This window comes from Oncorhynchus keta, chromosome 26 (genome assembly GCF_023373465.1).
Source record: "Oncorhynchus keta strain PuntledgeMale-10-30-2019 chromosome 26, Oket_V2, whole genome shotgun sequence".
Taxonomy (NCBI): Eukaryota; Metazoa; Chordata; class Actinopteri; order Salmoniformes; family Salmonidae; genus Oncorhynchus; species Oncorhynchus keta.
This window is the reverse complement of record NC_068446.1, coordinates 11,098,860-11,124,361: the sequence shown is the minus strand read 5'-3', so window position 1 is coordinate 11,124,361 and position 25,502 is coordinate 11,098,860. Positions and strand designations below refer to the sequence as shown.

Genomic DNA, 25,502 nt, shown 5'->3' with positions numbered 1-25,502 from the left:
CCCTCCCCATTGATAAGCGGACAGACACCACACAGGAATAGTATCCAGTGACTATCCATTTATTCATTCACTACTTTACTCTAGTCGTTTTCTTAAGAAATTCAAGTATTTGTTGGGAGCACAAGTCCAAAACGTTTCCTAAAACATGACAAAAAAAACAAACCAACCAACAGAATTTTAACATTTTCAAAACAGCAGTATTCAACATCGGTTTCATATTCAGAATAATCCCCAAAAAACAACACAAGTATCACTTTTTTTTCTTCTTGTCATCAGAAACATTTCTAACATCAACATCCCCAGGTGTAGTCTTCTCTCCAGTGCCTATTGAGCTCATGAACAAAGGATCGCTTCCTTTTCCTTCAGTAGATGAGTCCCAAATGGCACCCTATTCCCTATATAGTGCACTACCTTTGACCAGACCCTCAATAGTAGTGCACTACAAAGGGAATAGGGTGTCATTTGGGATGGACCATAGATCTGAAGAGAACTGGACATCTGAAAGCAAATCCCTAACAGTGCTTCTCTCCGTTAGGGATTTGACCAGTCTTCTCTTCTCCTATCAGCACCAATGAACGAAAGAAGGGGAGGATAAGAAGCTGCTTTAAGCTACTGAACTGCCAGAGGAGGCTCCTCCAGTGAGGAACGGGATGTCCTTATTGGCTTCTACATTAAGCATAGCTGAGTCATACTCCTTAGTGCACACTGTAGGAAAACATTTTGCAACAAGTTTCTTATTGAACAAGTTCAAGTAGTCCCTCCCAGTTTTAGTCTGTTTGATTTTTTTGGTGCCTAATGAAAAAGACTCTGCTATAAAAGGCTAACAGAGACGAGAGGACAGTGTGAGGGGGATAGAGAGAAGAAAGGAGGGTGTGAGGGAAAGAGACGTACCCTTGTGAGCTCTTCTAAAACTCAGCCTGCTTGGGCTTTCTACTAAAGACAATAGCAAAGTTGTGAAACCAAAAAATAAATCTTAAATGGATCACATCACAAAACATAAAAATATGAATCATATTTCCTAAAATCTAATTAATTAACATCACCACAAGGTAGGTATGTCCACGGCGACAACTCCCATTGCACTGCATTCAAATCCAAAAGCCTCTTCCTTTAAAAAAAATCTTTATATATCATAAATACAGACATGCATGTTTAAGTGAAACATTCTGGCAATCCCGTCAACCACTTAGCCTACACTTCCAATAGCACCATCAGGTGGCGGGACAAGGGCCTGACCACTGCCATGACGGCAATGCCAACTAGCACAGTGCAGCGTCTTCAGGAGCCTCATTTTAGTTAGTACTAGCTCCAGTCAAAGAGCTTCAGCGCACAGAGCTTTGCGGTTCCTCTTTGTGGATTTTTTTTTTTTTTTTGAGGCACACTGTTATTGGTGAATAATATCGGTGTGTTTTTGTGTGGTCGGATCCACAGTCTTTGCAACGGAACACCTGAGCCGTGAACTCAACTGGAAATAAACCAACAACCAATAAAGGAAAAACAAAACAACAACACATTTCAACAAGCTGTTCTTCCTGCCATCTGTCCCTCATCTTCCATCCCTCTCTCCAAGAGGGAGCGACAGAGGTTAAGGACAGCGATTTAGTACAAAGGAATGACATCACGTTACAGTGCGTAGCAGTTGAGTTGGGTCTATGTACACTTCACCCAGTAGACTCTCTCTGGGTTCCCTTTTTGACTCCAACTGTTTTTGAGGTAATGAAATCATTGAAGCAGAAAACTGCACTTTACCTTAAATTCTACACGGACACATGTGAGCGTGCGCACACACACACACGCACACACACACACATACTGAAAGGGCTGACTACTCAGTACATGGGCACAACACGTGCTCAAGCTCAAACCGCCACTCACAGAGAAGCTAAAAATAAACACAAATTAAAATATAAAATAATATGATTTTAAAAACATGGGCGAGGCTCCATCTGCCTCAGAAGCCGTGGCCCCAACCAATCAAAGAACCAGGTCAATTTGTTGTCTTGGAAATGGTTTGATCTTATGGACGAGGGCAGATTGGGAGGGAAGATTCAAAAGTAGCACGGGGTGAACCTCAAGGCCAGAGGTTGCATTGTGGCGCAGATCTAAAACCAGTTTACCGAAGATATTGAGAATGGGCCCAGTGAAACTATCAAACCAAATCAATGGAATCAATGATAAAGGTAGGGTCATCAATGTGACATTAACATGACTAAGTCACTAAAAGCACAGGTAAGAAAGTATGGTATCGCCAGGAGCACGTTGCTTAGACGCCTTTCATCATATTGCACGAGGCTGGAATGACTTAAAAATTAACAGAGCAGAACAATTATTCAACATAAATTAATTAAACAGCTATTCCTTTGTCTCCACCTTAAACCAGATTGGAGCACAACACAACACAACCAACTTCAACTCTTCTAGTAATAAATGTTTCCAATAATTTCCCTATTCTACCACTTTTCCTCTTTATTCCTTTTTTTAAAATTCAGCAGCACATTTTAGTTTTCAGCATTGGGGAAATGCCTATAGCCTTGGTGTAGTCAAGTCTTCACCAGTGTCAATAGTAGTTTTCATAGTTGGGAACTGTAGTTGTCATTGAAGGGAAATGTAGTCTTTAGTAAAAGTGAGCATTTCCTCCAACAGACACGGTTCTTCTCTCTGAGAGGCTGGCGTACTGTTTCATTCACACCTCCCCTCCATCCAGAGAAACCCAAACCTATCTCTATTATATTGACCAAAGCAAGTCTTGTTCTTTTTATCAAACTGAATTTCCCATGATTCTTCTTGTACTTGAACGATACTCCCCTTCATCTTTCCTCCTTCCTGGAGACTTTGGAGGAATGCCACGCAGTAGACCTGAGAGATCAAGAAAGATAGACAAAGAAAGAGAGATGAAGATAGAGCATGGAGAAGTAGTATTTTAAGCTGCATGTATATTAGTTGTGTTCCTCCCTCCCTTGGTGTTCCTCACCTGATGAAGGTCTTGAAGGCGGCACTCTGGGGGTTGATGCACAGCGGCACTCGTTTCCCCTGCTGGTGCTCTGTTATGAAGCGATGAATGAGCTCTGATAGAGCGAGAGAGGAGAGATTGCGAGAACGAGATCGCAACAGGCCATCAATTTCAATAACAAGCGGGGTTGGAAAAAAGTCAAAGAGAAGAGAATTGAAGAGAAAGAGGAGTAGAGGGAAGAGCACCAGATAGCTCATACCTTTTCCCTGCCAGACAGAGAGCAGGCTGTTATCGTAGCTGTGGCTGAAGTTCCGGTCGGCGGGCGGTTCAAAGTCACGCGTGTACACACGCCCGCTGGGCACGGAGTAGCAGCACTGACACATGCACGTGTGGTAGCGCAGACGGCCCTCGTCCAGGTAGGGGTGGGAGAGGGCGTCGCTGCCCGAGATCCGTTTGGCCTGAGTCACACACATGGAGAGAAAGTTGGTCCCTCTCTAATCTTGTATTTTCTCCCTTACTGTAGCTAGCTACATTTTCAGCTCTTGTTGCTTAAACTTCCCTATAAAGAGGTAGACAATTGTGTGACAATAGACTCCTGTCTGCACTCACCGGATCAAACACCAGCATACGACACAACAGGTGCACGGCCTCGTGGGTCGCCCCGTCCGACAGCATATATAACACAGAGAGCGACGGCTGAGGGGGAGGGGGGGGGGGCGAGAGATTTTACATCATGAACTGCTGCACCTGGTTTTAGAAAAGGATTGTGTGTGGGGTATAGATTCGATATTATCTGGGCCCGGTTTCCCAAAAGCATCTTAAGGCTAAATTCACCAATTAACTTAGTCTTCCTTTTGGGAAACTGGGCCATGAGCAGTAATATTTTAGCACCCTTGCACGATTCTCTATTTCTTCAAAAATATTTTGGGGGGGGTTTTAACATAAACACACACACATTTGTCAGGAGATGACAAACGTGTATGTTTGTGTTTATGTTAATACCCCCCCCCCCCTTTTTTTTTTAAGAAATAGAGAATCGTGCAAGGGTGCCAAAATACTGTGTCCATCTTCCATGCATAGCCTACAATCCAAGTATAAAAAGTATAAGAAATTAATTTTATATAGCATACACCATCACAATAAATCCATTATTAACATAATGAAGAAAATGTAGCCTATTTCATAAAAACAGAATAGCATATTCTGAGTTGTCCTTATGTTAGGCCCTGATCTGGCTATGCCATATGGCTGTGGGCTACACTAATTCATTTACAGACAAGATTTGCTTAGAATTACGTGGCATTATTTTATAGTATGAAGAATAGAATTGAACATAGCTGAATAAAATAGAAAGCATATTTTCCACCAAACGATTTCCGAAGGACACATGCAGCTATTCAGTGTTGAGCGGTTATTGACAAAGAAACAGAGGGTACCAATATACTTAATTTGGAGTTATTTATGCAATGTTCGTTGTGATACAAACTTAGAATGTATTAAAAATCAAAACATATAGCCTAAGACTGCATGATGTGACAAATTATTAGAAAAAAGTCACATGAAAGACATGAGCTCTTCTCCTTGTGCAGGCTCCACATACTTCATCATTCTCTCATTCACAATTTGACAAGCAAATCAAATCAAAATTGATTTGTCAGATACGCATGGCTAGCAGATGTTAATGCGAGTGTAGCGAAATGCTTGTGCTTCGAGTTCCAACCATGCAGTAATATCTAACAAGTAATCTAACAATTACACAACAACTACCTTATACACACAAGTGTAAAGGAATTAATAAGAATATGCACATAAAAATATATGAGCGATGGCCAAACGGCATAGGCAAGATGCAGTAGATGGTATAGAGTACAGTATATACAGTGGGGCAAAAAAGTATTTAGTCAGCCACCAATTGTGCAAGTTCTCCCACTTAAGTATATGAGACAGGCCTGTAAATTTCATCATAGGTACACTTCAACTATGACAGACAAAATGAGAAGAAAAAAAATGAATATATTTGCAAATTATGGTGGAAAATAAGTATTTCGTCAATTACAAAAGTTTATCTCAATACTTTGATATATACCCTATGTTGGCAATGACAGAGGTCAAACATTTTCTGTAAGTGTTCACAAGGTTTTCACACACTGTTGCTGGTATTTTGGCCCATTCCTCCATGCAGATCTCCTCTAGAGCAGTGATGTTTTGGGGCTGTTGCTGGGCAACACAGACTTTCAACTCCCTCCAAAGATTTTCTATGGGGTTGAGATCTGGAGACTGGATAGGCCACTCCAGGACCTTGAAATGCTTCTTACGAAGCCACTCCTTCGTTGCCCGGGCGTTGTGTTTGGGATCATTGTCATGCTGAAAGACCCAGCCACGTTTCATCTTCAATGCCCTTGCTGATGGAAGGAGGTTTTCACTCAAAATCTCACGATACATGGCCCCATTCATTCTTTCCTGTTGTGGACAGGTGTCATTTATACTGATAACAAGTTCAAACAGGTGCCATTAACACAGGTAACGAGTGGAGGACAGAGGAGCTTCTTAAAGAAGAAGTTACAGGTATATGAGAGCCAGAAATCTTGCTTGTTTGTAGGTGACCAAATACTTATTTTCCACCATAATTTGCAAATAAATTCATTAAAAATCCTACAATGTGATTTTCTGGATTTTTTCTCTCATTTTGTTTGTCATAGTTGAAGTGTACCTATGGTGAAAATTACAGGCCTCTCATCTTTTTAAGTAGGAGAACTTGCACAATTGGTGGCTGACTAAATACTTTTTTGCCCCACTGTACATATGAGATGAGTAATGTAGGGTATGTAAACATTATATAAAATGGCATTGTTTAAAGTGGCTAGTGATACATTTATTACGTACATTTTTATCATTATTAAAGTGGCTAGAGATGAGTCAGTATGTTGGCAGCAGCCACTCAATATTAGTGGTGGCTGATTAACAGTCTGATGGCCTTGAGATAGAAGCTGTTTTTCCAGTCTCTCGGTCCCAGCTTTGATGCCCCTTATACCGACCTCGCCTTCTGGATGATAGCGGGATGAACAGGCAGTGGCTCAGGTGGTTGTTGTCCTTGGGGCCCCAGTGTTGAGGATCAGCGGGATGGAGATGTTGTTACCTACCCTCACCACCTGGGGGCGGCCCATCAGGAAGTCCAGGATCCAGTTGCACAGGTCGGGGTCGAGACCCAGGGTAAGCAAAATGGAGTGGGTCTAGGGAGTCAGGTAGGGTGGAGGTGATATGGTCCTTGACTAGTCTCTCAAAGCACTTCATGATGACGGAAGTGAGTGCTACGGGGCGGTAGTCATTTAGCTCAGTTACCTTCGCTTTCTTGGGAATAGGAACAATGGTGGCCCTCTTGAAGCATGTGGGAACAGCAGACTGGGATAATAATTGATTGAATATGTCCATAAACACACCAGGGAGCTGGTCTGCGCATGCTCTGAGGACGTGGCTGGGGATGCCGTCTGGGCCGGCAGCCTTGCGAGGCTTAACACGTTTAAATGTTTTACTCACCTTGGCTGCAGTGAAGGAGAGCCTGCAGGTTTTGGTAGCGGGCCGTGTCAGTGGCACTGTATTGTCCTCAAAGCGAGCAAAAAAGTTGTTTAGTTTGTCTGGGAGCAAGACATCGTGGTCCGCGACGGGGCTGGTTTTCCTTTTGTAGTCCGTGATTGACTGTAGACCCTGCCACATACCTCTCGTGTCTGAGCCGTTGAATTGCGACTCTACTTTGTCTCTATACTGACGCTGAGCTTGTTTGATTGCCTTGTGGAGGGAATAGCTTCAATGTTTGTATTTGGTCATGTTTCCGGTCACCTTGCCCTGATTAAAAGCAGTGGTTCGCGCCTTCAGTTTTGCACAAATGCTGCCATCAATCCACGGTTTCTGGTTGGGGAAGGTTTTAATAGTTGCTGTGGGTACAACATCAACAATGCACTTGCTAATAAACTCACTCACCCAATCAGCGTATTCATCAATGTCATTGTCTGACGCTATGCGGAACATATCCCAGTCCACGTGATCGAAGCAATCTTGAAGCGTGGAATCCGATTGGTTGGACCAGCGTTGAACAGACCTGAGCACGGGTGTTTCCTGTGTTAGTTTCAGTCTATAGGCTGGGAGCAACAAAATGGAGTCGTGGTCAGATTCCGAAAGGAGGGCAGGGAAGGCTTTATATGTGTTGAAGTTAGAATAACAATGATCCAGGGTTTTTCCCGCCCGGGTCGCGCATTCGATATGCTGATAAAATTTAGGGAGCCTTGTTAAAATCCCCAGCTACAATGAATGCAGCCTCAGGATATGTGGTTTCCAGTTAACATAGAGTAAAATGAATCTCTTTCAGGGCCGTCGAGGCGTCTGCTTGGGGGAGGGGGGTATTACAAGACTGTGATTATGATCAAAGAGAATTCTCTTGGTAGATAATGTGGTCGGCATTTGATTGTAAGGAATTCTTGGTCAGGTGAACAAAAGGACTTGAGTTCCTGTATGTTGGTATGATCACACCACGTCTCGTTATTCATAATGAGTGAAGAAGCCAGGTGGCTGTACCGACTCTGATGACGTATCCAGAGGGAGCCATATTTCCGTGAAACAAAGAACGTTACAATCTCTGATGTCTCTCTGGAAGGCAACCCTTGCTCGGATTTCGTCTACCTTGTTTTCAAGAGACTGGACATTGGCGAGTAGTGAACTCGGGAGAGGTGCGCGATGTGCCCACCTACGGAGCCTGACCAGAAGACCACTCCGTCTGCGGCACCGTTTTCTGGGTCGCCGACTGGGATCCAATCCATTGTCCTGGGTGGTGGACCAAAGTCGTATTCCTGGTCGAAATGTTGGTGAGTTGACGTTGCTCTAATATCCAATAGTGTCTCCCGACTGTATGTAATAAAACCTAAGATTTCTTGGGTAACAATGTAAGAAATAACACATAAAACTAAAAAAACTAAAATACTGCATAGTTTCCTTAGAACGCGAAGCGAGGCGGCCAACTCTGTCGGTGCAGGAAGTAATATTCTGACCCATCAGACTAATCTTAATTTAAATATTGTCTTTACATATGGCAATATACACTACAAAACCAAAAATATGTGGACACCTGTTCGTCGAACATCTCATTCCAAAACCATGGGCATTAAGAATGAGTTGGTCCCCCCTTTGCTGCTATAACAGCCTCAACTCTTCTGGGAAGGCATTCCACTAGATGTTGGAACATTGCTGGGGGGACTTGCTTCCATTCAGCCACAAGAGCATTAGTGAGGTCGGGCACGGATGTTGGATGATTAGGCCTGGCTCGCAGTCGGCATTCCAATTCATCCCAAAGGTGTTCGATGGGGTTGAAGTTCTTCCACACTGATCTCGACAAACCATTTCTGTATGGACCTCGCTTTGTGGCATTGTCATGCTGAAACAGGAAAGGGCCTTCCCCCAAACTGTTGCCACAAAGTTGGAAGCACAGAATCGTCAAGAATGTCATTGTACGCTGTCGCGTTAGATTCGTCCATCCGACTGCCAGATGGTGAAGCGTGATTCATGACTCCAGAGTACGCATTTCCACTGTTCGAGTCCAATGGCAGTCACTCCAGCCGACGCTTGGCATTGGTGATTTTAGGCTTGTGTGCGGCTGCTTGGCCATGGAAACCCATGTCATTAAGCTCCCGAAGAACAGTTCTTGTGCTGACGTTGCTTCCAGAGTTTGGAACTTGGTAGTGAGTGTTGCAACCGAGGACAGATGATTTTTACACGCTTCAGCACTAGGCAGCCCGCCCAGTTCTGTGAGCTTGTGTAGCCAACCACTTCGCGGCTGAGCCGTTGTTGCTCCTAGACATTTCCACTTTACAATAACAGCATTTACAGTTGAAAGACGTTGAAAGACACTGAACACTTTAGTAAGGCCATTCTATTACCGATGTTTGTCTATGTGTGCTTGATTTTAGACACCTATCAGCAACAGGTGGCTGAAATAGCCAAATCCACTAATTTGAAAGGGTGTCCACATACTTTTGCATATACAGTGTATCTGTGGAATTATTTTTGATTTAGAATGGCCCACAAAAAAAATACATGTAATCCGTAGCCTGCACTCGAATAGAAAATGGAGGTTACGTTTTTTAATATGCAAGCATATACGGCACGTCCATTAAGCTAGGAGAAGCTTTCCCGAAAGTAAATTGAATTAAATTGCCAAAATTATATAGAGAAATAAATAAAATCATTCAAAATAGAATACTAAAGCACGATTTAGCCATGGAAGATCATTAGCTTCTTAAAAAAAAAAAAAAAAAGTTGTGGATGGTTTTAAAATCACATTTTCTACAGTCAGAAGGAAAGGCAGCGTGCGCAATTTGGGCAGATTCATTGTCGAGTTGCGACGGCCTGTGAAAAGTGGGGAGACCAAGCCAGGCATATCGCAATTTAAAAATACAATCGCGGGGAAAAAAGGCAAAGAAAGAAGAAACATATCTGATATAGCTTATAGACTCGACCTACTCTAGGTTATACTCACTCAGCCATGCATTGATTGTTATTTTTTGATAACACTGATTGAGTTATATCATGACTATCCAACCTATTCATCACACTACGAATAGTAGGCTCTGACATAAGTCAGGAAATGCGATTATACATGTAATGTTTTTATTATAAAAAGGTGCATTTTTATGGGGGAAATTATCTTCCCCAAAACAACTCACGCGCTGTCGATGTATGCCAGGTAGGCTTCACTGCTTGTAAAGCGGATTAATGTGCTTCATTTTAAGAAGTGAGCAAGAAATATAGCAGCACAAGAAAGCTGGGATCCTCTTTCAAACAGTGGCCAGTGTTTGCACACGCGATGACACAATGGCGCAATGGCTGGGCTTTTAAGAACACGTTTCACTCGGATCTGTAAACTATGTGCTCTCCAACCGTGTTCCAGGGGTCCTATGCCTAGGCTACGTTTGGAATGATTTGGCCACTTTAATTGTGATACAAACCTTATTAAAAAAATATAGGCCTATGGACTAGGCTACATAGTGTGAGACTATGATTCTCATGCATCTGTCGGAACAGGGGCAGAAACAAATCTATAATACATGTCATCACATACACAAATAGCAAATGGAGGACACTTTTCCTGCGGTTCATCTTCATACCAGCCAGGTAGGCTACTCCTGTTGTAAAGTGAATGTGCTTAATATTAGGAGAGTTGAGAAATAAATAGTAGGCCTAGCCTACAGAAATCGGATGGGATCCTCCCTCCTCGTTTCAATAGAGACCTTTCTCAACACAAATGCATAGCCTATAGAAATGTTCATGGGCTCTCACGAAGTGTTCAATTTGATTTTCGATTACATTTGCATTGATGACAGAGTAATTTGAGGGACAATAAGTACCAGACCATTAGCTACTGGCAGTTAGCAAGTTTGATAGGATACTAATGGCCATCAGTGGCATCAGAGCGCAGTTTTGGAGAAGTCTAGTTACCGTGACTAAACGGTCAGATGGAATTTGATTGCGGTCATGACTCGTGACCGCAGGTGTGGTGGTAAAACGGCCACTGTAACAACCCTAGTCTGAAGTACGGTATTTACATTTGTAAAGTGCAAGGGGGACAATATTTGACCACAAGTGTCTCATAGTAATACAAAGGAAGGTCAGATCAGTTAGTGAGTAGTTCATAGGTTCAGTGAGGAGGAAGTACCGGTTTGTGAGGTCCTCTCAGGATGTGAGCTCTGGCCCCCTCACAGGCAGATGCCATGGCAGAGAGAGGAGGGGTACCCAGCAGATCAGTGATCAGATCCAACTGAGGGGTAGAGGGAGAGAGAGAGAGAGAGAGAGAGAGAGAGAGAGAGAGAGAGAGAGAGAGAGAGAGAATATAGAGAGTGAGGGTGGGAGAGAGAGAGAGAGATTTAATTTGACAAACAAATCTACATTTTAAAAATGACCATCCACAAGTGCCAAAAATTCGATACATTTGATTATTATTAGATAAAAGTTTAAATTATTGCCCAGACAGATTACACCTTCCCCTCTTTCCTTTGCTTTCCCTCTTTCCTCCCTCACAACCTGTTGAATATGGTTCTGTGCCTCCCACCCCTCAACTAGAGCTGTGGCGGGCACAACATTTCGTCAGTATGTGATTGTCAAGCAAATAACTGTCGGTCTCACGGTAATTGACCGTTAATTAACAAACACATTTAGCATCTCCTGGCTTCCACACATGATGCAGACCTTTGGAACATCTACATTTTAAAAAGTCTAATAAATCCATGTAATATAGCCTACACCTTGACAATAAATCCATGTAATATAGCCTACACCTTGACAATAAATCAGTTATTTATTTTAGACAAGTCTAAAGAAACATGATATGAAGAAAATGTAGTCTATTTCCGAAGAACAGAAAAGCATACTCTGAGTTGTCCTTATGTTGGGTCCTGATCTGGCTATGCCAAATGGAAGTGTGCTACACTAGTTCATTTAGCAGACAAGATTTACTTAGAATTTCATGGCATTATTTTATATTATGAAGAATACAATTGAACAAAGCTGAATAAAATAGGAAGGATATTTTCTCCAAAAGATTTGAGGGAGTGCGCACATGCGGCTATTCTGTGTTGAGCGGTTAACAAATAAATAAGTATTCCTATATGTTTAATTTAGAGTTATTAACGTAACTTTAGTTGTCATACAAACATTGGGCTATATATTTAGATTTTTAATCCATTATAAGGCTGCACGATACGACTAATGGTGATTTTTTTAAATTAACTTGAAAGGCAAGCTATAAATACTACATCAGTCTCTCATTCACAATCTAACAAGCACCTTAATAATGCCTCGAATTTCATAGCGGCATCCCCTTTGTGTGGCTGTAATGCAGCCTAAAAAAATCCATGCCCTTGGCCCTAAGTGCTGCGATGTGCCCTTCTCCCTGAGTGCTGCTTCCTCCGAAGCAACTCTCACTCACATGGCTCTCCATCACAGGCTACAAGTGAAGACAGACATATTGGGGACGCAACAGCGCAAGTCCTTATCCAATTCCGAGGTGCATATTAAGGATATTGGAAGAACTGTCCAGATTTACTTATTTAGCCAACAAGATGAGTAGGCCTTATGAACAGAAAAAGTACTTATTCTATGTGAGAAATACATATCCCCCACAAAAATGTTTTACGTAATGTGGCTAACGCAACAGAGCAGAACGTTTAGCTTAAAATGTTGATAAACTATTTGGTTATTTCTCCACATTATAAGCGCAGCAATACACACACAGCAGTAGGCTATAAGAGCGAATGTTCCATTAGCGGGAAAACGAGAGACTAAAAAACAGCTTCTATCTCAAGGCCATCAGACTGTTAAATAGCCATCACCAGCAGAGAGGCTGCTGCCTACACAGAATTTAAATCATTGGTCACTTCAATAAATGGAACACGAGTCATTTTAATAATGTTTACATATCTTACATTACTCAACTCATATGTATATACTGTATTCTATACTATCTACTGTATCTTAGTCTATGCCGCTGACATTGCTCATCCATACATTTATATATTCTTAATTCCATTCCTTTAATTAGATTTGTGTGTATTAGGTATTTGTTGTGAAATTGTTAGATATTACTTGTTAGTTATTGCTGCACTGTTGGAACTAGAAGCACAAGCATTTCACTACACCAGCAATAACATCTGCTAAACACGTGTATGTTTTTATTTATTTTATTTTACCTTTATTTAACCAGGCAAGTCAGTTAAGAACATATTCTTATTTTCAATGACGGACTGGGAACAGTGGGTTAACTGCCTGTTCAGGGGCAGAACGACAGATTTGTACCTTGTCAGCTCGGGGGTTTGAACTCGCAACCTTCCGGTTACTAGTCCAACGCTCTAACCACTAGGCTACGCTGCCGCGTGTGACAAATACATTTGATTTGAACACCATTATCAAGTGACCGCAAATGTGATTACGCATGTAATGCTTTTATGTATGCCAGTTAGGCTCTTCACCCCTTGTAAGAAGTTATTTGGCCACTTTAGTTGTGATGCAAACCTCAAAACATGAAGGCCTATGGGCTACGCTATATATATATCAGAAAAAAAATCGCTGAAGTTGGAGACTTTTATCTCCCTCACCAACTTTAAACATCTGCTATCTGAGCAGCTAACTGATCGCTGCTCAGATAGCCCACCCAATTTACCTACCTCATCCCCATACTGTTTTTATTTATTTACTTTTCTGCTCTTTTGCACACCAATATCTCTATCTGCACATGACCATCTGATCATTTATCACTCCAGTGTTAATCTGCTAAATTGTAATTATTCACCTACCTCCTCATGCCTTTTGCACACATGTATATAGACTCTTTTTTCCCCCTACTGTGTTATTGACTTGTTTATTGTTTACTCCATGTGTAACTCTGTGTTGTTGTCTGTTCACACTGCTATGCTTTATCTTGGCCAGGTCGCAGTTGTAAATGAGAACTTGTTCTCAACTAGCCTACCTGGTTAAATAAAGGTTAAATAAAAAAATAAAAAATAAAAAATATGGAGGTGTGCGACTATTATTCGTAAAAAATGCACCCAAAAAAGGCGTTATTTCTTGCATTACGCTGGGCATCAGTGATAATATATAATTCACAAGTGATAGGCTAATATTGTCACCCATCAGACTATTCTTGATTAAATCTGATCTTTACATATACTAAATAATATACAGTACCAGTCAAAAGTTAGAACACCTACTCATTCCAGGGTTTTTCTTTATTTGGACTATTTTCTACATTGTAGAATAATAGTGAAGACATCAAAGCTACAAGCCTCCCGGGTGGCGCAGTGGTTAAGGCCGCTGTACTGTTCCATCAGAGACTCTGGGTTCGCGCCCAGGCTCTGTCGCAACTGGCCACGACCGGGAGGTCCGTGGGGCCACGCACAATTGGCCTGGCGTCGTCCGGTTTAGGGAGGGCTATGATGAGTCAATCCAGAAAATGTCAGGAACTTTTGAAGTTTCTTCAAGTGCAGTTGCAAAAACCATCAAGCACTACGATGAAACTGTATTCTCATGAGGACCGCAACAGGAAAGGAAGACCCAGAGTTAGCTCTGCAGCAGAGGATAAGTTCATTAGAGTTAACTGAACCACAGATTGCAGCACAAATAAATGCTTCAGAGTTCAAGTAACAGACATCTCAACATCAACTGTTCAGAGGAGATTGCTTGAATCAGGCCGTCATGGTCAAATTGCTACAAAGAAACCACTACTAAAGGACACCAATAAGAAGAAGAGACTTGCTTGGGCCAAGAAATATGAGCAATGGACATTAGACCGGTGGAAATCTGTCCTTTGGTCTGATTTTTGCTTCCAACCGCCCTGCTTTTCTGGTGACACTGTCAGTGATTTATTTAGAATTCAAGGCACACTTAACCAGCATGGCTACCACAGCATTCTGCAGTAATACGCCATCCCATCTGGTTTGCGCTTAGTGGGACTATCATTTGTTTTTCAACAGGACAATGACCCAAGACACACCTCCAGGCTGTGTAAGGGCTATTTGACCAAGGAGAGTGATAATGCTGCATCAGATGACCTGGCCTCCACAATCACCCGACCTCAACCCAATTGAGATGGTTTGGGATGAGTTAGACCGCAGAGTGAAGGAAAAGCAGCTAACAAGTGCTCAGCATATGTGGGAACTGTTGGAAAAGCATTCCTCACGAAGCTGGTTGAGAGAATGCCAAGAGTGTGCAAAACTGTCATCAAGGCAAAGGGTGGCTACTTTGAAGAATCTAAAATAGAAAATCTATTTTGATTTGTTTAACACTTTTTGGGTTACTACATGATTCCATGTGTTATTTCATAGTTGATGTTTTCACTATTATTCTACAATGTAGAAAATAGTTTAAAAAAAGTTATATATATATATATATTATTTTTTTTTAAACCTTGAATGTGTAGCAGTGGTCAACAGGTGAAGATGCAGATCCCATCCTCGTCGCCAAAAATGTTTTCGAAATTCAGTACTGAGATAGACCTGGTCATTTCTCCAAACAACCATCTTCACTTAATATCAAATAATTATTGCAATAATGAAGCCGACGACCCCACACTCCGAAGTGTGTTGCCGAGTGCTTAACTGATAATGAAAAAAAAACAGATCTTATATAGGACCTAAAAAATGCTTAGTCAGGCTGGTTCCAACCTCTCCCATGCAGAGTGGGGGCATCATAAGCTACTTTGGGTTCATCCCGTGGTCATCTCCATGGTAGTTGTTCTATCCCTCCAGGCTATGTTTCCCAGGTGCCGGGATGATGAGACAATGAGGGTTTTGTTCTATTCCTCCAGGCTCCCTTTATCTCTGTCACACCCACAACATCTTATCTATGGAATGCCAGCTGTAGGTTTTTACCTAGCCATCACTTAATCAGTTGCCAGACCAAGCTTCAAAAGTCTCCTCTTAGTTCACTCAAAATGAAGAGAGAGAAATGTCTTACTATTAGTTATGTATATAATCATTAACTATTAATATCAAACAAATCAGGTGAATATGAAAATGTTCAATCACAGTAGGTGTGTGCAACCTGTTGACTGGTATTGTATGTGCGAAATTTGTTTTGATTTAGGATGGATCGTTATCACGCACCTGTATCGAAACAGGGACAGGGGGAAAAAATACCTGTCATCTATGCACTTAAATAGCAAATGGAAGACGCTTTTCCCGTGGTTCATTTTCATGCCAGACAGGCTATATTCCCGTTGCAAAGATAACCAATGTGCTTAATATTAGGAAAGTTTAGAAATAAATATAGTAGGCCTAGCCTATAGAAAGCTGATGGGATCCTCCTATTTTTAATAGAGACCATGACCCTGTTTTATTGCGCAATTGCATAGCCTATAGAAATGCTTCGCAACATGAGCTCATTAAATGTTTAATTTGATTTTTGATTACATTTGCATTGATGTCAGAGTGATTAGGGGGACAATTGAGTACCAGGCAGTTAGCAAGTTTGGTAGGCTACTAATGACCATCAGCAGCATCAGAGCATGGAGAAGCCTAATTAACATGACCGTGGAATTTGACTGCCTTCATGACTTGTGAACACCGATGTGATGGTAATACGGTCACCGCAACAGCCCTACCCTCTACCTGTTGTATGGGGCTCTGGGCCTGGAACAGGATGCGTCGACCCAGTAGTTCAGCAAAGATGCAGCCCACCGACCAGACGTCTATGGCAGAGCCGTAATGGCGGCTGCCCATCAGCACCTCAGGAGCCCGGTAGTACTGAGTCACCACCTCCTGGGTCATGTGACGAGATGGGTCCGGCTCCTCCACACGTGCAAGCCCAAAGTCACAGATCTGAGAGAGAGAGAGGAGAGGGAAGAGAGAGAAAGTAGTGAGTGGAAGAGGGGGAATTTAGTTACATGATAATAACACTTAGTATACAAAACATTAATAACACCTGCTCTTTCCATGACAGACTGACCAGGTGAAAGCTACCTTTTTGATGTCACTTGTTAAATTCACTTCAATCAGTGTAGATGGAGGGCTTTTTTAAGCTTTGAGACAGTTGTGACATGGATTGTGTATGTGTGCCATTCAGAGGCTGAAAATGGGCAAGACAAAATATTTAAGTGCCTTTGAACAGAGTATGGGAGTAGGGGCCAGGTGCACCAGTTTCACTGTGTCAAGAACTGCAACGATGCTGTTTTTTTTAAACGCTCAACAGTGATGGGTTCGGATTTCTAAACTTTAAATATTGTTAATCATCAGTTATACTAGAGACATGAGGGGTGCCATAGTCTAGGGTCTACACTAGAAGTTAAGGGTTATCTGTAGGAGGAATGTATATGGTGGATGCAATTAAGCGTGGAATGTACTGACTGGAGGAAAGAATGGGTGGAGAGCCGTGGATTAGTGAGGAAGAGGGTCAAGGTCAGGTCACATTAAGGGAGAAGGAACAGTTTATTGCCCATATCATTTAACTTCCTGCCTAGCAATAAAGATGTAATGTTTAGAGAAGGAGGAGACTTCATCCAAATTAGGGTATATATATACTACCACTGGTGGAAATATGTTTTTGTCTTATGCAGCTGTATGACCCAATAGGTGAATAAACTTGGTCTAAGCTTTACTAATCGTCCATGAGTTTTAATAAGTTCATTTAGAACCTAACAACAGTTTCCCAATGTGTATCAACAATGGCCGACCACCCAAAGGACATCCAGCCAACTTGACACAACTGTGGGAAGCATTGGAGTCAACATGGTCCAGCATCCCTGTGGAATGCTTTCGACACGTTGTAGAGTCCATGCCCCAACGAATTGAGGCTGTTCTGGGGGCAAAAGGTGTGCGGGGGTAGAACTCAATATTAGGAAAGTGTTTGTAATGTTTGGTATAATCAGTGTAGGTTGACCAGTGTAATTACAGCATAATACACATGTATGTTTGTCAAAAGGTGTATAGACAAAATTCTTCAGCCCATATTGACCTCTACTAAGTTATTTTTTTCTTGACTAGCATAATGCTTCCTTGTATGTCTTTTGAGGAAGTTCACACACAGATTCACACGCCAAAACAAACGTGTACACCGTTACCTTGAGCAGGCAGTTGCTGTTGACTAACAGGTTCCCAGGTTTGATGTCCCTGTGCAGGATGCCAGCAGAATGCAGGTACTTCAGCCCTGAGAGAAAGAGAGTCACTGTTACTCATAATGGTTCAAATACAGCCCCTAGCCAAATCAAATCAAATTGTATTTGTCACATACACATGGTTAGCAGATGTTAATGCGAGTGTAGCGAAATGCTTGTGCTTCTAGTTCCGACAATGCAGTAATAACCAACGAGTAATCGAGCTAACAATTCCAAAACTACTACCTTATACACACAAGTGTAAAGGGATAAAGAATATGTACATAAAGATATATGAATGAGTGATGGTACAGAGGGGCATAGGCAAGATGCAGTAGATGGTATCGAGTGCAGTATATACATATGAGATGAGTATGTAAACAAAGTGGCATAGTTTAAAGTGGCTAGTGATACATGTATGTCACGCCTTGGTCTTAGTATTTTGTGTTTTCTTTATTATTTTGTTCAGGCCAGGGTGTGACATGGGTTTATTGTGGTATTTCGTATTGGGGTTTTGTGTTATTGGGCTTGGCTGCCTGAGGCGGTTCTCAATCAGAGTCAGGTGATTCTCGTTGTCTCTGATTGGGAACCGTATTTAGGTAGCCTGGTTTCGCTTTGTATTTTGTGGGTGATTGTTCCTGTCTCTGTGTAGTTTCACCAGATAGGCTGTAATAGGTTTCACGTTCCGTTTGTTGTTTTTGTATATGTATAAGTTTTCATGTATCGCGATCTCTTTATTAAAGACATGAGTAACCACCACGCTGCATTTCGGTCCGACTCTCTTTCTACAAACGAAGAACGCCGTTACAATGTATTACATAAAGATGCAGTAGATGATATAGAGTGCAGTATATACGTATACATGAGATAAATAATGTAGGGTATGTAAACATTATATTAAGTAGCATTGTTTAAAGTGGCTAGTGATATATTTTACATCAATTCCCATAAATTCCCATTATTAAAGTGGCTGGAGTTGAGTCAGTGTTGGCAGCAGCCACTCAATGTTAGTGGTGGCTGTTTAACAGTCTGATGGCCTTGAGATAGAAGCTGTTTTTCAGTCTCTCGGTCCCAGCTTTGATGCACCTGTACTGATCTCGCCTTCTGGATGATAGCGGGGTGAACAGGCAGTGGCTCGGGTGGTTGTTGTCCTTGATGATCTTTATGGCCTTCCTGTGACATCGGGTGGTGTGGGTGTCCTGGAGGGCAGGTAGTTTGCCCCCGGTGATGCGTTGTGCAGACCTCACTACACTCTGGAGGGCCTTACGGTTGTGGGCGGAGCAGTTGCCGTACCAGGCGGTGATACAGCCCGACAGGATGCTCTCGATTGTGCATCTGTAGAAGTTTGTGAGTGCTTTTGGTGACAAGCCGAATTTCTTCAGCCTCCTGAGGTTGAAGAGGTGCTTGCTGCGCCTTCTTCACGATGCTGTCTGTGTGGGTGGACCAATTCAGTTTGTCTGTGATGTGTACGCAGAGGAACTTAAAACTTACTACCCTCTCCACTACTGTTCCATCGATGTGGATAGGGGGGTGTTCCCTCTGCTGTTTCCTGAAGTCCACAATCATCTCCTTAGTTTTGTTGACGTTGAGTGTGAGGTTATTTTCCTGATACCACACTCCGAGGGCCCTCACCTCCTCCCTGTAGGGCGTCTCGTTGTTGTTGGTAATCAAGCCTACCACTGTTGTGTCGTCCGCAAACTTGATGATTGAGTTGGAGGCATGCGTGGCCACGCAGTCGTGGGTGAACAGGGAGTACAGGAGAGGGCTCAGAACGCACCCTTGTGGGGCCCCAGTGTTGAGGATCAGCGGGGTGGAGATGTTGTTACCTACCCTCACCACCTGGGGGCGGCCTGTCAGGAAGTCCAGTACCCAGTTGCACAGGGCGGGGTCGAGACCCAGGGTCTCAAACTTGATGACGAGTTTGGAGGGTACTATGGTGTTAAATGCTGAGCTGTAGTCGATGAACAGCATTCTAACATAGGTATTCCTCTTGTCCAGATGGGTTAGGGCAGTGTGCAGTGTGGTTGAGATTGCATCGTCTGTGGACCTATTTGGGCGGTAAGCAAATTGGAGTGGGTCTAGGGTGTACGGTAGGGTGGAGGTGATATGGTCCTTGACTAGTCTCTCAAAGCACTTCATGATGACGGAGGTGAGTGCTACGGGGCGGTAGTCGTTTAGCTCAGTTACCTTAGCTTTCTTGGGAACAAGAACAATGGTGGCCCTCTTGAAGCATGTGGGAACAGCAGACTGGGATAGGGATCGATTGAATATGTCCGTAAACACACCAGCCAGCTGGTCTGCGCATGCTCTGAGGGCGCGGCTGGGGATGCCGTCTGGGCCTGCAGCCTTGCGAGGGTTAACACGTTTAAATGTTTTACTCACCTCGGCTGCAGTGAAGGAGAGTCCGCATGTTTTGGTTGCGGGCCGTGTCAGTGGCACTGTATTGTCCTCAAAGCGGGCAAAAAAGTTATTTAGTCTGCCTGGGAGCAAGACATCCTGGTCCATGACTGGGCTGGTTTTCTTTTTGTAATCCGTGATTGACTGTAGACCCTGCCACATACCTCTTGTGTCTGAGCCGTTGAATTGCGATTCTACTTTGTCTCTATACTGACGCTTATCTTGTTTGATTGCCTTGCGGAGGGAATAGCTACACTGTTTGTATTCGGTCATGTTTCCGGTCACCTTGCTTGCCCTGATTAAAAGCAGTGGTTCAGTTTCACGCGAATGCTGCCATCAATCCACGGTTTCTGGTTTGGGAATGTTTTAATCGTTGCTATGGGAACGACATCTTCAACGCACGTTCCAATGAACTCGCTCACCGAATCAGCGTATTCGTCAATGTTGTTGTCTGACGCAATACGAAACATATCCCAGGCCACGTGATGGAAGCAGTCTTGGAGCGTGGAATCAGGACCAGCGTTGAACAGACCTCAGCGTGGGAGCTTCTTGTTTTAGCTTCTGTCTGTAGGCAGGGAGCAACAAAATGGAGTCGCGGTCAGCTTTTCCGAAAGGATGGCGGGGGAGGGCCTTATATGCATCGCGGAAGTTAGAATAGCAATGATCCAAGGTTTTACCAGCCCTGGTTGCGCAATAGATATGCTGATACAATTTAGGGTGTCTTTTTTTTTCAGATTAGCCTTGTTAAAATCCCCAGCTCCAATGAATGCAGCCTCAGCATATATGGATTCCAGTTTGCAAATAGTCAAATAAAGTTTGTTCAGAGCCATCGATGTGTCTGCTGTGATTATAATCGAAGAGAATTCCCTTGGTAGATAATGTGGTCGACATTTGATTGTGAGGAATTCTAAATCAGGTGAGCAGAAGGACTTGAGTTCCTGTATGTTGTTGTGACCACACCACGTCTCGTTAACCATAAAGCATACGCCCCCGCCCCTCTTCTTACCAGAAATCAAATCAAATCAAATGTATTTATATAGCCCTTCGTACATCAGCTGATATCTCAAAGTGCTGTACAGAAACCCAGCCTAAAACCCCAAACAGCAAGCAATGCAGGTGTAGAAGCACGGTGGCTCGGAAAAACTCCCTAGAAAGGCCAAAACCTAGGAAGAAACCTAGAGAGGAACCAGGCTATGTGGGGTGGCCAGTCCTCTTCTGGCTGTGCCGGGTGGAGATTATAACAGAACATGGCCAAGATGTTCAAATCTTCATAAATGACCAGCATGGTCGAATAACTGAAACTGGAGCAGCAGCACGGTCAGGTGGACTGGGGACAGCAAGGAGTCATCATGTCAGGTAGTCCTGGGGCACGGTCCTAGGGCTCAGGTCCTCCGAGAGAGAGAATTAGAGAGAGCATATGTGGGGTGGCCAGTCCTCTTCTGGCTGTGCCGGGTGGAGATTATAACAGAACATGGCCAAGATGTTCAAATGTTCATAAATGACCAGCATGGTCGAATAATAATAAGGCAGAACAGTTGAAACTGGAGCAGCAGCACGGCCAGGTGGACTGGGGACAGCAAGGAGTCATCATGTCAGGTAGTCCTGGGGCATGGTCCTAGGGCTCAGGTCCTCCGAGAGAGAGAGAGAAAGAGAGAAGGAGAGAATTAGAGAATGCACACTTAGATTCACACAGGACACCGAATAGGACAGGAGAAATACTCCAGATATAACAAACTGACCCTAGCCCCTCGACACATAAACTACTGCAGCATACATACTGGAGGCTGAGACAGGAGGGGTCAGGAGACACTGTGGCACCATCCGAGGACACCCCCAGACAGGGCCAAACAGGAAGGATGTTTGTTTCTGTCGGCGCGATGCGTGCATGGAGAAACCAGCTGGCTGCACCGACTCCGATAGCGTCTCTCGAGTGAGCCATGTTTCCGTGAAGCAAAGAACGTTACAGTCCTTGATGTCCCTCTGGAATGCTACCCTTGCTCGGATTTCATCAACCTTGTTGTCAAGAGACTGGACGTTGGCGAGAAGTATGCTAGAGAGTGGCGCGTGGTGCCCGTCTCCGGAGCCTGACCAGAAGACCGCTTCTTTTGCCTCTTTTACGACGTCGTTGTTTTGGGTCGCAGGCTGGGATCCATTCCGTTGTCCTGGGTGAAAGGCAGAACACAGGATCCGCTCCGGGAAAGTCATATTCTTGGTCGTACTGATGGTGAGTTGACGCTGCTCTTATATTCAGTAGTTCTTCTCGACTGTATGTAATGAAACCTAAGATGACCTGGGGTACCAATGTAAGAAATAACACGTAAAAAAAACTAAAAACTGCATAGTTTCCTAGGAACGCGAAGCGGCCATCTCTGTCGGCGCCGGAAGTAAAAGCCAATTCTCCTTCAGTGTTTGCAGTCAATGACAACATGAATCTATCAATATGGCTCCATCACATGAAACAAGCTTGCTCCTTTAAACCTACAATTCCAGAAAGGCTAGGGGGCAAACTCACAAATGGGTAATTTTTGGACTCAGGAGTCAACTTTTGACTTCCACCTCCTTTTCAACTTTGCACCTTTCCCTACTCCTCCCTCCGTTTCACTCACCTCTGAGGATCTGGTAGAGGAACACCTTGATGTGGTCGGTGGTGAGGGGCTGGGGAGACACAATGACTTTGTGGAGGTCACTCTGCATCAGCTCAGTGATCACGTAGCTATAGTCAGGCATGGCCCCACAGTCAAGGAAACAACAGACAACTATAGGATGTGGATGGACCACATAGAATAAAGCGTAATACTCCATCTATCTATATTAAAGTTAAATGTATCTATCATAACACAAGACTATCACTAAATGGTATCATCTCTGTTTAGGTTTATCTTGATTTAGATTGTACTATGTAGATTCAGACTGTTTTGAAAGGAGGAGGGCATGATAATGGAGAGAGAAAGTGCAGGAGTGAACGATGGCTGACACATAACAGTCATGTGTGCACATGGATGTGCGTGTGAAGGATACATTTCCTCGAAGCAGTCGATCTGTGGAGGCTGCAGAATGTCCAGCGCTGACAACACCTGTAAACACACATCATCATCATCACCTTTCTCGTTGTTTTAATGATTAGCGATCTAAAAGGACAAAACAGACAGACGAACGGTTAAAAGCAGTGAGTGGCCATCCTATCGCCCCTGATCACAGAACATTGGCCGTCATTTGGTGTTCATTTTCTGACGATTGTACATCGCCACCATTCATCAACACTCAGCAAGTGATCTGCCGTTCACAGCCAACATTTGTTATGGCACTTCTTGTCCTTAAGTGTCTAAACTATAACAAACCTCTAACTTCAGTGATATTTGTAAAGCAAGCCTCTATATGGAAACATATCAATGAGCAGTGTGAAGATGCATCGCTATGTCTTGTGTTATGGATGCAATAGTGTATGAAAATGTCTCAAATGGCACCTTTTTCCTATAGTAAGTACACATTATTTATTTTTTACCAGAGTATAGGAAATAGGGTGCCATCTAGGATGCATCCTATGCGGGTTGTGCAGTCCTGTGTATAGATGTATAGCTATCCATTCTTACGTTGTCGTGCTTGAAGAAGCAGAGCATCCTCAGCTCTCTGAAGACCCTCTTACAGGAGACTAGGTTCTGGAAGACATTGGGCATCTTCTTCAGGGCTACCTTACGCCCGTCACGAGGGTCTGTCACTGACCTGCAGGAGCAATATGAAGAGAGGCATCTGTTTGCACTGGTCACCAATGGGGAGGGCACGTGCACACCATGTCTATCTCATTCCCTTGTCAGATACACACCCTTTTTTTTGGAAAGGAAAAACACCATGCAAAAACTCACTTGGAAATCAGTCAATTCTTATTTGAAATTGCACAACTTACCAGACCACACCAAATGCGCCATAACCGATAGGTCGATCAGGCTCCATCTCTGCAGGGCTTGGTACTTCACTGGCAGGACTACTGTGAGGCTGTGGTACAGCGGCCCCGCCGCCGGTGCTTCCCCCAAGAGATGTTGGATGTCGTGGCGTCCCCGCCGGGGCAGTGGGTCCAGTTAGACTCGGAGTTGCAGTGAGGCCCGTGGAAGTGGCTCCAGTTGAGGTGTTGACGCAAAAATACTTATGGCCTAACTCGGATCCGGGGAACAGGTTACCACATACTGTCTGCTGCCGGCCTGTACCATGGAATGCCATTCTATTTCAAACCCCTATCAGAAGAATTCATTTGGGAGCTATGTCTAACACTGTACTCACTTTGAGCGTTGCATACATTACATATACATGATGCTAGAGTCTCACTTCAATGTTCTATGCAGGCATGATTGACTATGTTTCTTGCGTGTAGAACATGCAACGGAGAATGTAAATAATGTCTGATATGGTTGGCAGCTATCTTGCAAGATATGTAATAACAGGAGCAGTGTTGTTTAGCTTGCTATTAGACTCGCCGTGGAATCACCAGTATTGGCTTCAGTGAGGTAGGTAGGTCACGACAAAAACATATATAATTAGCAATGCGTGTTCCTGAGCTAACGTCATATAGACAGACACAATCGCTATCTAACTGGCCAGTAATCACACAATCAATGCAAGTCTGGTTGGGGGAAACAATGCCTGTCACTGTCAATACATTTGTACTTTGTTTTGTGGCCTAATTTTACGACGAGAAAGAAGTCTCCCCTTAGCTAACAATGTTGTTACATTACCTGGCTACCAGCTCGCGCTACATTAGTTTATTGCCCGGGCTCAGCTAGCTACTGTAGCTACCTTTGTCTGGTTGAAGTTAACTAACGAACTAGCTAGCTAAACCTTAAAAGTAGACACACCTGTGTTTGCATATAGTTAGCCGAGTAATTACACTAGCTTATTATATAGCTAACCAGTTGCACTGTGTTGCGGAGGTAGCTAAATAGAGGTAGCAAACGCCCATTCCATCCACTTCAGATGTCGGTCAATGAAATTAAGAGTCGTAGAACGTTAGCTAGCTGGCATCAGCCCGATTGCTAACCAGCTGTTCCATGCCCCTTATAGATAGCCGGTATTTAGCAAGTAGACTATCGTGACCCTATATATTTGCTTTGAGCAAAAACACTTTCAGTAGACGAAACGATTCCAGGAAAATGAACGAAAAAACAAGCCAGCAAACGTTGTTCGCAGCGCGAGGAAATCCTATTGGATTTTACACAACGAAAGTCAGGTTTGCATCGCTAGCTGCGTTAGCCGGGGTTGTCAGCTAGCTAAATTGCTAACAAACTAGCCATATCATACCCAAAGCTAAAAGTGCCAAAGAGATTAAACGAGCTGCTATGTGATAGATTCCATCGCTCTTCTCTATATCATCTGCTAAACATGTCTTCCGAATGATCCCTTTCTTTCTTGGAAATCAGCTGTTTGAAAGAGTGGGATAGTGAGTGAGTTGGGGGATGGATGGCAAAGGATGAGAAAAGGTGGGGGAGGGTTAGACCACTGGTGTAAACAATGCCATGGACAATAGATCAACGGCTCATATAATCACTA

General features: G+C 43.4%; 1 protein-coding gene across 1 annotated transcript; it reads right to left on the bottom strand.

The window, feature by feature from the left end:
- Positions 1–38: 38 nt before the first annotated feature.
- LOC118358915 (serine/threonine-protein kinase NLK2-like) lies at positions 39–25,438 on the bottom strand. The gene is made up of 11 exons (XM_035736922.2): positions 23,869–25,438; positions 23,558–23,687; positions 22,986–23,041; positions 22,574–22,680; positions 17,538–17,623; positions 16,090–16,299; positions 10,647–10,748; positions 3,560–3,646; positions 3,210–3,408; positions 2,972–3,065; positions 39–2,856 (listed from the first exon to the last, which is right to left on the bottom strand). The coding sequence occupies exons 1-11, from the start codon at positions 24,177–24,179 to the stop codon at positions 2,808–2,810; spliced, it is 1,431 nt and encodes a 476-aa protein (XP_035592815.1). The 5' UTR covers positions 24,180–25,438; the 3' UTR covers positions 39–2,807.
- Positions 25,439–25,502: the final 64 nt, after the last annotated feature.